Consider the following 12245-nt stretch of genomic DNA (forward strand, 5'->3'; position numbering starts at 1 on the left):
ACAACAGAATGAACTTGAAGCAATGAAATCACCTCCTACCCAGAGATCGCCGAGAAAAATAGAAAGTGGGAAGAATCTAGCTTAGCGGACTGCTGAAATCGCCGACCATAATATCTTACATTTTGTTTCAGAACTTTAGTTCGCTAGCTTTTCATAATGAGTAATCTTAGCGGGGGGTATCAGCACCAGACATATCAGAGACGACACATTGATTTTATCGCGATCCGCTAGACTAGATTTGTTCCGTAACAGAAAACAAACACATTTTATTCAACAAAATGGACATTTCAAGCAGGCGCCATGCATCGATTGTAACTTAACCCCTCACCTGCTGTGCATTATATAAGATGAAATTCCAGCTGTTGCTGGGTTTTTCCTGGACATTATGTAAGAACTTACTAAGCAAATTGATTGTATCATAACTCATTCATTTTTAAAGATAATTTAATGTTCTGATTATTAAGCAAATAAGACAGTTACTCAGCTCGTGAGTTGATCATGTTTATTTCTTGAAACCGGAACTAGCATGGCATAATATTATAGCATCGTGAAAATCAGTAAGCAAACATATAATTAAGCAAGGCATCGATTGCGTCCCTTGGATAAACACTACATTCCTCCCAACGTTGAATAAAACTTGTAACGTCCTATGAATAGGAAAATGTTCCTTCACGATCTTAATCACTGTAATGTCCATATGTAGTTCTTCACACATATTGTCCAAATTAACACTCATTATTGGTTCAACTCAGTTTAAACTATTAACTACAAACTAATACTGACAAACTAATACTGAAAGTGACATTGAATATTTACAACATGATACTTGCATATATATGAACATAAATGATCATCAATGCATTTTAAACATCAATACATGCAATACAGAAATACATGTTGCAAACCAATAGTAAACATCAAAATAGCACAACATCAAAATAGGTACAAACAGCAATGTATTTAATGACCAAAATAACATCATTGATTAATTTAATGGTACATTGCAGACTGGATTCGACTAGAACATTCATTTAAATGTTATTTGCACTGATTAATAAACTGACTAGATTCATACCAAAATATGTAGAGATAATTGCCTATAAGCTCATTTAATACTGATAATGAAATGACTATGGATATTAATCTCAAAACTAAAGTCAGAGAACAATTGTAAATGAGACATTTGCAGAAACAGAGACATAAAAAAAATAATGAAAAGGAAAATTTACAACATTAGAGTAAACTGTACAAAAATAGCTTGCAAACTAAAACAGTACTGATTGATTATTTGTCAAAAACATTTTCTCTAAACTTGTATTTAGTAAGCTCTGTTTAACCCTAAACTTAGCCTAATTCAAAATCATTAAATCTCTTTGGCATTCCAGCTGAACGACTGGGGTTTCTCCTAGGAGGAGCAGGAGAAGAGATAGGAGTGGGCATAGGTCTTACAGGAGAAAGAGCTTGCGGGCATGGAGCAGGTTGCTTCGGGAAGTCATCAGGGGGATCTTGTGCTGCGCCAGGCCCCAAGTCCTCATCCCGGACTGATAGTTCCGCCTTAACCGGTTTGAAATGTGAAGAGTTGCGGGTAATGGTATGACCATCACGACCAGCAATTACCATGCTACCTCTTTTTTCTATGACAGTATACGGGTCTGGGTTATAAGGCGGTGTAAGCTTATCTAGCTTGCGCTGACTGACTAAGACATGGTCACCTTGAGACAGATTAGATTGGGTGGTGTGTCTTCTCTTGTCTGCATACACCTTCATCTTGGCCTTACTAACTGCATCATTGTGTGACAGGCGTGTAGGGACAGAAGTTGGTTCTAGTTTAGGAATCTCTGGGAGTCCTACATTCATCTTCCTACCAGTCAGTGCCTTGAAGGGTGATATTTGACTAGCACTTTGAGGTGTGGCCCTATAGTGCATGAGAAAGCTGGAAAGATCTGTTTTCCAATCACGGTTATCAGCAACAGCAGCACGGACAAACTTATTTAGAGTGCCCATGAATCGCTCAACCGTTCCAATGGCCTCAGGCCATAACCGAGTGATTCTTCGGTGCTTGAAACCACACGTCACAGCAAAATCTGCAAACTCATGTCCTTGAAACGGTGGACCATTATCAGATTTCACAACATCAGGATAACCATGGCGTGCAAATATGGCACTCAGCCTAGATAATACAACTTTTGCAGACGTTGAATATACAATCTCAACCTCCGAACTGTGTTTATCAATAACAACAAGCAAGTATTGACCGGATGGAAAAGGACCACCAAAGTCCACTGCGACTTCGGACCAAGGTTTCGACGGGAGAGCTGTTGGGCTCACAGGTTCACGTTTACTTGGCCCTGGATACGAAGCTTGACATGGAACACAAGCTCTGACAGTATCCTCAACTAGTTTGTCAATGCCAGGAAACCATACCTTCTCTCTGATCAGCTGCTTGGTTTTCACTATACCCTGGTGAGTATGATGAGCGAGTTCAACAACACGACGCTGCAGAGAGGCGGGAATGACCAAACGATGGTCACGCAGTATGACTCCATCAACAATAGAATACTCGTTTCTGAATTGAACAAATGGTGTAAGATTTGGGCTACCCCACCATCTACCACTTTGAATCGCAATCATGACCTGTTGCAGAATAGTGCACTCTTGCGTGGCACGTCTAACATTTTCTAAGGTCATGGCCTTTGGTTTATGTAAGCAACATATGCTTCTGCAGCATTGTCCCTATTTGGCTTGTCATGTGAATGTCTGCTCATGTAGTCAGCGGGATTTGTCTTGCCAGGACGTTACTCCAAGACAAACTGGTACGGCATCAGGCGTAGACACCATCGTTCCATACAATGCAAATAGGTACAAAGGGAAGTTTCATCACCATATACCACAGCTAGCATTTCATGATCAGTTTGTGAGTACCGTTGTTCAACATCAGTTAAGGCACGGCTTGCATAGCAGACAACTCTGCCTTCTTGAGTAAGTATGGCAGATACACCTACAGGGGATGCGTCAACAAGAACTTCGGTACATTTGTTTGGATCAAAATATACCATCACCTGTGCACTTGAGAGTGCAGATTTGAGACTCTCAAAAGATGTTTGTTCGTGATCGGACCATGACCACTGCACATCTTGCCTTGTAAGTCGCCTCAAAGGCTCAGTTTAAGTTGCATAGTGCGGTATGAACTGAGCAACATACTGGGCCATACCGAGGAACGACCTGACCTCACCTGGACTCTGTGGGGCTGCCTGACCAACAATGTCTTTGATTTTTGCTGGATCCGCTGAAATTCCCACATTGCTGAAAACATGCCCAAAGAAAGTGATCTTGTTGACAGAGAAAATACATTTTTCTTTGTTCAGCTTTGCACCACTGCTACTAAGCCTGTCTAACGTTAACTTCAAAGCTCGATCATGCTCCGCCTGTGACTTTCCATGAATGATAATATCATCAGACAAGTTCTTCGCACCTGGAATGTCAGACAACAAGTCAGCAAATTTTTTCTGAAAGATCTCTGATGCTGCATTCACCCCAAATAACAACCACTTATAACGCCTCGAACCGTGGTGATGTATCGACTGTCTTCGTCGAGCTCCAACTGGTGATAGGCGTTTGAAAGGTCAAGTTTGCTGAAAACAACAGAAGAGTTAAGATCAGCCATCAGGTCTTTGACCGTTGGCATAGGGTGTTTCTCTCGTGTGATGGCCTTGTTGACCTCCCTCATGTCGATTGCAGACGCGGACACCCTTAGACTTTTTGGGGACAGTAACAACTGGGCTGACCCAAGGGGTCGGTCCTGAAACCGGTTCAATTACGTCGAGGTCCTCAAGACGCTTGAGCTCTGCCTCAACATCCTTACGTGCATGAAAGGGAATACGTTTATGACGCTGCGAAACTGGAGGCACCTCCTTGTCAATGTGGCGCTTCACCTTCGTCCCCTCGATCTTGCCCATCTTGCCATCGAAAAGGGGAGGGTACTGCTCTGGAACAGAACAAGCGGAAACAGAGCTAAAAGCAAAGTGGATGATGTCCAGCGATTGGGCAGTTTTTGCCCCCAGCAGACAGCTGGAATGCCTACAGTCATTCGTTTTAACAACATAAATCTCTGATTTTATGGATTTGTTCTTAAATGTCATCTCTGCAACAAAAAAACCTACGACATTTAATGGTGTTGACGACCCATATGCAAATATTAAGGGTACAGGTTGTCTCAGTGCTTGTTTGGGTCTTAATTTTTGAAACACATCTTCATTCACAATATTAACACTCGAGCCTGTATCGACAAGGAATTCAATTTTTGATTCGAAAACCTTAACATGTACTGATGGCACTTTATCTTTGCTACTTAACCCTTTCCCTGATACATACGCCATTCTACTCCTCTATCGATAGCCTGATAGATACGCTTTTCTACTCCTCTATCGATAGCCTCATACATACGCTATTCTACGCTCTATCGATAACCCGATAGATACGCGATTCTACGCCTCTCATTTTCAATTGTCAAAATAAACATCATCAACGATCAAAAACGCCTATTAAATGTTACTTGTATCACTAATGATACAGAATAAAGTGAATTATGCAATAAAATAACCTTGTCATTATGTAAAGTTGTTGAATAAATTAATCCATTCGCGACATGAGTAAAATCCATACAACAGCACTAAAACATCGATGTTTTCTTTCAGTCTCGTGCCTTTTCCGCATGGTTGACCCATTTTTGACCAACATAATGTACAAGAGATTGTTCGTATTTATAACGACCAATAAAATTCGCGGAAACCATATATCACGTGGCGAGGTCATAATGACACAGGTAGTCTGCTTTGGGTTTCAGAAGCGACCTAAACGAAAAAAATACGCTGGCAACTTCTATTCTTGATAAAGCCGTTAATTGTTTGTTATTCTGATATAATCTGATACATTTATGTTAGCACGTACAGTAATTAATTATATAAATAATGAAAAAAGATGATGTTACTATTCAAGATTTTCGGAAAATCGCGACTAAAAGAGACAGAGGTTAAACACGCCTTAAAAGTTCACAGCGCATGCTTGACGCGTGCTTGTCTCGTTTTTTTTTTAATGGAAAATACCCATACACGTCACTAGCTATTTAAAACTACCAATAATTAATATCATATAAATATATCCTATTGATCACACGCTAATGACGTCACCTGCCATGGTTTAGAAATGTGTCAAAATGGCTGATTTACGATGTAGTAAACAAGAGTCTGGCTTGAATAAACACATGTCATTTGTCACTTCTGTTTCCAAAAATGGAATGTTAATCCGGTAATAAAAATGTCCCCTTACGTCTGTTAATCAAAGTTAGTATTTTGTTGTGAATACACGGATAATAATAAACTTATATGTGATATGACAATATGCATCTGCTGTGAATTCAAGTCATATATATATATACCCAAAACGATATTTACAGGATGAATATAAGATCATTATAATCCCTGAATTAGCTCAGATGTAAGAAGCTTGTGCATCATAAATATTTAAGGGGTCGGGAATGAGGGGTGGCAGTAAAAACTACATTTTACAGGTTGACGATGACAACCTTTATGTATAAAGCGGTAGGGGGCACAATTACTTATAAAGCTGGATTTCAACACCTATGTTTCGTGTGAACGATCGCGATCAAATAGAAAATAAATCGAGTGGCTTTTGTTCTAGCGATTTGACAAAGCTATCATAATTATTTGCTCCAAAATAAGTCGCCTAACTGCTTATTTTATAATTTAAGATTAATTCTCCAATCGGATGCTGTGTAAAACTAAGTTAAATGATACTGCATTATTCTATTCTCATTGCATTATTCTTATCTTTTTAAATGAATAGCCCAAGCTTTACGCTATTGATCGGCGGGAACTTGAACAGCACGTGCTTTTTTCGCGCCAAAAATAATCATGCGCTTTATCGTAGTTATATTGTAAGACAAAAGTGCAATACTGTAAGTTTATTCAAGAATAGTAATTAAAGTGTAAGCATTATTGATTTTCAGTTTGTTACATTGCGATTGAGCATTCAGAAAATAATATTTTTTTACATAATCTTGGTATTCTTCACTCGTCGTAATAGGTTGTTTTTTTATAGTTATATAATATACTGCTTCTTATTTCGAGTTTATAATTGCCCGTCCGCTATTATACTACATCGCTTGACTTATTTTTTAAACACGTGTGCATCTTTTATTACGTAATGGTAGCTTCCAGATGTTATAACCATATTGCCCAAAGGGTCATAACCATATTGCCTACAGGGTCATAAATCACTCTGGCACACGAGTTCAAAGCCCAAATCGTCGCTTGTGCAGACGACAGATGACATATCAAGCTGGGGAAAGGGGTTGTGGTTTGGAGGGGTTGGCATTTATGACCCTGTCTTGGAATGAAACAATTAAAAGTCTTTGAATTTAGAAAGTATATTTGACGATCCAATGGTATTGCATATACTAATTTGCATATTTAGAATTGACAAATCAGAACATACACATAAATTCTAATTTGCATAAATTTTCGATAGTAAAAAAACTACCAAATTAAGCCATTGCAGATTTAATCTCAGTACAATAAACAATTATCTATAATAATTACAAGCACTTAGACATAATTATGGCACACATTTTTGAGAGTGACACTGACTCAGGGTCAGAGTTCTCAGGGTTTGGCTCGTCTGACATTGATGTTCCCCTTGATCATCATGATGAGCCTGACTCGCCTGTATCTTCCGACGAAAGTGATGTTGATGAACCGGCCCACAAGGCCGAATGGACACAGGACTTCACACCTTTCGTGGTACGCAAAAAAAAAAAAAAAAAAAAAAAAAATCTAAAATAAAGCAAGTGCAAAGATAAATAACTGTAATACATTTTATTGCATGATACAGTAAAAATAAATATCAAATAAAATAATAACATTTGTCTAATATAATACTTTATGATTCCAGATTGATAATTTTCATGGAGAACCAGGCCCACAGCTGCCAGATGACTTCGACACTTTGACTGCGACACCCCTGGAGTACTTCCTCCTCATATTTCCTGTCCAGTTGATACAGGCCCTGGTTGCGCACACCAACGCGTACTCCGTGTGGAAGATCGCACAGAATGGCCCTGATGACCACTGGGAGGACGTCACCTTTGCGGAGATGAGGGCCTTTCTTGGGATCAACATACTGATGGGGATCTCCCAGTTACCCCACACGGAGATGTACTGGTCCACTAACCCGTTCTTTGATAACGCTGGAGTACAGAGGGTTATGACCTGCAACCAATTTCAGAAGATCTTGCAGTACTTCCACGCCTCAGATCGAAGTGCAGAGGTTGGGCGAGGTCTTCCTGATTATGACAAACTGTACAAAGTTCGGTCTGTGATGGATGTTTTACTTGGCACCTTCCGGAGGTATTACACCCTGTCACGCGAAGTAGCTGTCGATGAAGCCATGGTGAAGTACACAGGCCGACTTTCGTTCCGGCAATATATGCCTGCCAAACCAATCAAGCGTGGAATTAAAGTTTGGATGTTATGTGACTCCGCCAACGGGTACTTGGCCAAGCTAGAAGTATACCTTGGTCGGGAAAACAACAGGACCGAACATGGACTGGGTCATAATGTTGTCACTCGGCTGACCAGTTTCCTGCGGAATACATTTAGATGGGTGTTTTTTGACAATGTTTTTATTGGCCTTCCACTTGTGCAAAGTTTATTTCAAAATGGATTGTACTCGTGTGGGACTGTAAGAATGAACAGGAAAGGATTTCCTCCTGGACTTAAAAAACCCCGGGAAGTGCGCGAGAGGGGGGATTTCAAAGTGATGCAGCAGGGAGATACAAATGTGACTGCCTCAGTATGGATGGATCGTAAACCCGTGCATCACTTGTCCTCCCTCTCAGACCCTGAAGATGTTCGCCAGTGTACAAGGAGGAGTGGACCGGGTATTTTGAACCTCATGCAACCCCACAGTGTGTCCATGTACAACCGGTTCATGGGCGGTGTTGACCTCCACGACCAGTTGCGTGCCAAGTACCCAGTGGGCCGATCGTCAAAGAAGTGGTGGCGCCATCTCTTTTGGTTTCTTCTGAACAGTGCAATCGTCAATTCATTTATTCTGTTCAAGACGTTAAGTACAAGGCCAACCAAGAAGAAGAGATTTACACACCTGGACTTTCGAATGGAATTAATTAACGAACTTATTTCTGGCCATTGCAAGCGCAAGAGGTCCACATATGAAAATCGCCCCCCACTAGTCCTGGCAGCTGAGAACGTGGATAAGCACAGGAACGTACGAAGGGAAATGAAAAAGTCAACATGCAAGTACCATTCGCATGTGTTGCGGCAACGTAGAGAGACTGTATATGTGTGCAATATATGCAACGTGCATCTTTGTAAAGATTGCCATTTGAACTTTCACAGCCACCCTATTGCTAGGCAATTGGGTGGTGTTGTCAAAAAGTGCACTAAATGGACCAAGTGGATTTACTTGTATATATTGTAAATTGTGTGTAAATATTATAAATATGTTATTTATTGCATTTGATTTATAAAATGTATGATGTACCTTACCAGATGAATTATATTTTTGCTTTTCAATTTATAATAGATATATATATTCTATTTTAAAAAAAATCTTTGCATTCTTAGTGGCCTTTTAGCTATTTTCTTATAAAATCTTTCAAAAACCTAAAATTATATCATTTATTAATCTTGAAGTCAGTAACCATTTATATAAAAATCCTAGAAACATCATACATTTTTTATTGAAGTCATAATGCTCATTTGAATAAATTTTACTTGTAGTAAACGTTTTTATAGTTTTAAAGTCTTGTTCCTTCTTTTTCACCCATGGTCAATTATGTAAGAAACCCCCAAAATAATACAGCTCAGTTGTTTTTTAAAATGTTTTAAAAGCAATATTTACAGTCTTATTAGTCTGAATTATTCATCAAATATGCAGTTATATATAGCCAAACATGCCTGTAAGTGCAGATTTGTGATAGAAATTGGCTAAAAAATATGTTTGAACAAATGATATTATGGAACTATACATCTGACAGAAATAAAATTTATATCATAACAAAGATAATTTTATGCTCTAAAAATCATACACTCACATCAAAATGATAAAATGATTCCTTCTACTTCTAATTATGATCTTAGCAGAGCAGGTATCAATTTCTTACTGAATTTTCCAATACCGTATTTTCTCGACTATAAGACGGGGAAATTGGGTCCCGATTTTTACCCCCAAAGTAGGGGACCCGTCTTATAAGCGAGTCGATAAAACATTAAAAAAAGATTCAAGTCAAAATCAGTAAAATTTTACATAGGGTATATTCGTCTATCCAGTATATCGTCTCCTGATACAAGTATGGGGCAATTAAGTAAACAACAACACGAAATCTCTTCACCGCGCGTGCTCTGACGTCACACAGTGTACCGTTATATCTGCACTCCATTTTTTCTCATGTCAGTATAATTAGTTTGACAGATATATCAAATCAATAAATTATAATCTTAATATGATGTAGGTACCTAACTGTCAATTTGATTAAGCAAACAAATGACAATGCGAATATGAATCCTTTATGTTCGTCGCCAATCAAGGGACAATATTGCCTAAAGCATTATTGCTAAACAAACACCTATTCGTGCCTCGGCTTTTCGCAGTTATGTTATTGAAGCCATTTATTTTGCCGAAGAACTTCATTGGTGTCTTCAATAAAAAAATAAACTAAAACAAACATATGTTGTTATTGATTAATTATTACAATTCCGATAAGTAACGACCTGTCCTGCAAACTTAAACGCGTAACCATGTACTCATTTTTAACCTACCTTTAAATAGAGAGCTCGCAGTTGACCGCCATTTTCTTTGAGTAAAACAAAACCAGTTACCGCGAAAGTCGATAATTGTCCGTTGAGCTTGAACATTTTTACACATTAAGAAGAATTTTAGCATTTTAGATTTGCTTAAAAATTGACCCCGTCTTATAAGCGAGTCGAAACAAAAAGCACCAGATTTCATGGGAAAAGTTAGGGGGCCGTCTTATAAGCGAATCACCTTATAGTCGAGAAAATACGGTACCTCTATGGAGATAGGGTACTGAAAGGGGCCAGCTCCCTATTAGGTACTGATAAGCATTTTACAGATAAGGGCATGCACTAGTGGTAGCTTATATGGTCACTTATCTATCAGGGAAAGGGTTAAGTTAAAAACATATTCATCAGAACTACCGTCACTTAGATGTTCTGGTTTTGGTGTTTTCTCCGTAAAGTTTACAGTCTTATGTTTTGAAGACCTGCACACTTTAGCAAAGTGGTTTACTTTGTTGCATTTTCTGCAAATTTGTCCGACAGCAGGGCAACGTTGATGATTCTTATTGTTACCGCAGTTCCCACACTGATTGGTATCAGGTCGGACACCTCCTCTGTGCCCACGGGAATGTTGACTCTGACCGCGACCTCGAGTATGTTTGGAGTATGTATTGGAGCGACCACGACCATGACCCCGATGTCCACGGCCACGCTGGTGTATCGCGTTGACCTGCTTACTACTTGGCCCGGACTCCATCTCGCTCGCTCGGTTTTCCGATAGTTCCAAAGCACGCGCCTCCTCGATTTACTTATCTAGTTTATAGTTGTCCCGTAACGCCCGTCTCCTTATGCGAGATGATGTGCATCCCTGTATGATTTGGGACAGAATTTCATTGTCTTTGTCATGGAATTCACATGTGCTAGAGAGTGTTCATAAGCGGGTGAAGAATGAGTCAATCGACTCACCAGCTTCCTGTTTTGCCTGGCGAAATTTGTAAATGTCAAAACTCAAATTCTGCTTGGGCGTGAAATAGTTTTTGAAAGATTGGCAAAGCTTAGTATATTCGTCTGGCACTGTTCTACTACCTTCACCATTTGGGACTTCCTTGGTGGCCCCAATTCCCTTGTCGTCGTCCGAAAACGAGTCGAAGATGTAGTACGTTTCTTCACCACAATAGTGTAGCAGCAGTGCCTTTTTCCGTTTGTCATCGGTGATGTCAAGGGCGCACAGCAAGTTTTCTAACTTTTGGATCCATTTCTGCCATCTTATTCCTGCCGTATGTTGGCTTTCCCCGGCCGCATTTTGAACAACAAACGGTGGAAACGTTGGCAATTGCGTGGCCATCCTCGTCGCCAATTTAATGTTCTGATTATAAAGCAAATAAGACAATTACTCAGCTCGTGAGTTGATCATGTTTATTTCTTGAAACCGGAACTAGCATGGCATAATATTATAGCATCGTGAAAATCAGTAAGCATATAATTAAGCAAGGCATCGATTGCGTCCCTTGGATAAACTCTACAGCTAGGGCAATAAATCTTATATCTAAATGTATGTACATTGAGTATGGAATTTAATGGTCAGGTAAAAAAAAAAGTTTGATCGCTTTACAGGTAAAAAAGGTAAAAATAAACTACATGTATTAGAGAAGATGTATATTTGTCCAGTTTTAATTGTAGAACATTTGTTACATTGGAACAATTGCATCTAAGATATTTTTAACCATTTATTAACAGTTTTGGATGTTTTTCTGCCTTTATAGACCTTGATTTACAGGTACAAAAATAAATACATGTACACTGAATTTCGTTTATTTTTCATGTATTCATACGCACAAAATTGGTCTGTTTAACAGATAAATGTTTGTAAATGTATTACTATAATAGGTTAATGGTTAATAAACTGTTTATAATACATGAGTGTGTCTGTTGTGTTTATATTTATTTGTTATCTGAATGGTTTCCATGGATACCAAGCCCTCAATTTACAGGTATTTTGCACAAACAAACTGAGAAGTCACTTGAGATTATGAAAGTTAGTCATCACTGCTAGAACTTGAACCATCACTCTGTAACAGTCTCTTATAATGCTTATGAGTATGGTAGATTTTAAAACACTCAGGCACACATAAAGCTACATTACATGTATCACACATGTAAATCGACTGTCTCCTCTTGTGTCCAACACGATCCTTTGCCTTAGAGTTACATGCAACACAGTCTATTTGAGGATGTTTGCGTTTGGCGCCCTCTTTACACGGAATGTCACCTCCATGTCTACGATTCTGAAGAACGCTGTATGTCGCCTCATGAATGGTACTTATTACATGTACATCTCTTTTCTCATGAAATTTCATGACTAACATATTACCTTTTCGCCTATAAACAGACTCTCCTGCTTTTAGTTTG

The 12245-nt window shown here is 39.0% G+C and overlaps 1 protein-coding gene across 1 annotated transcript; it reads left to right on the forward strand.

Annotated features, from left to right (window-relative positions):
- Window positions 1-6635: 6635 nt before the first annotated feature.
- LOC128230929 (piggyBac transposable element-derived protein 4-like) lies at window positions 6636-10565 on the forward strand. Its single transcript, XM_052943357.1, has 3 exons — window positions 6636-6818; window positions 6970-8373; window positions 10380-10565. The coding sequence occupies exons 1-3, from the start codon at window positions 6636-6638 to the stop codon at window positions 10563-10565; spliced, it is 1773 nt and encodes a 590-aa protein (XP_052799317.1).
- The last annotated feature ends 1680 nt before the right edge of the window (window positions 10566-12245 follow it).

The sequence above is a fragment of the Mya arenaria genome, chromosome 4 (genome assembly GCF_026914265.1).
Source record: "Mya arenaria isolate MELC-2E11 chromosome 4, ASM2691426v1".
NCBI lineage: Eukaryota > Metazoa > Mollusca > Bivalvia > Myida > Myidae > Mya > Mya arenaria.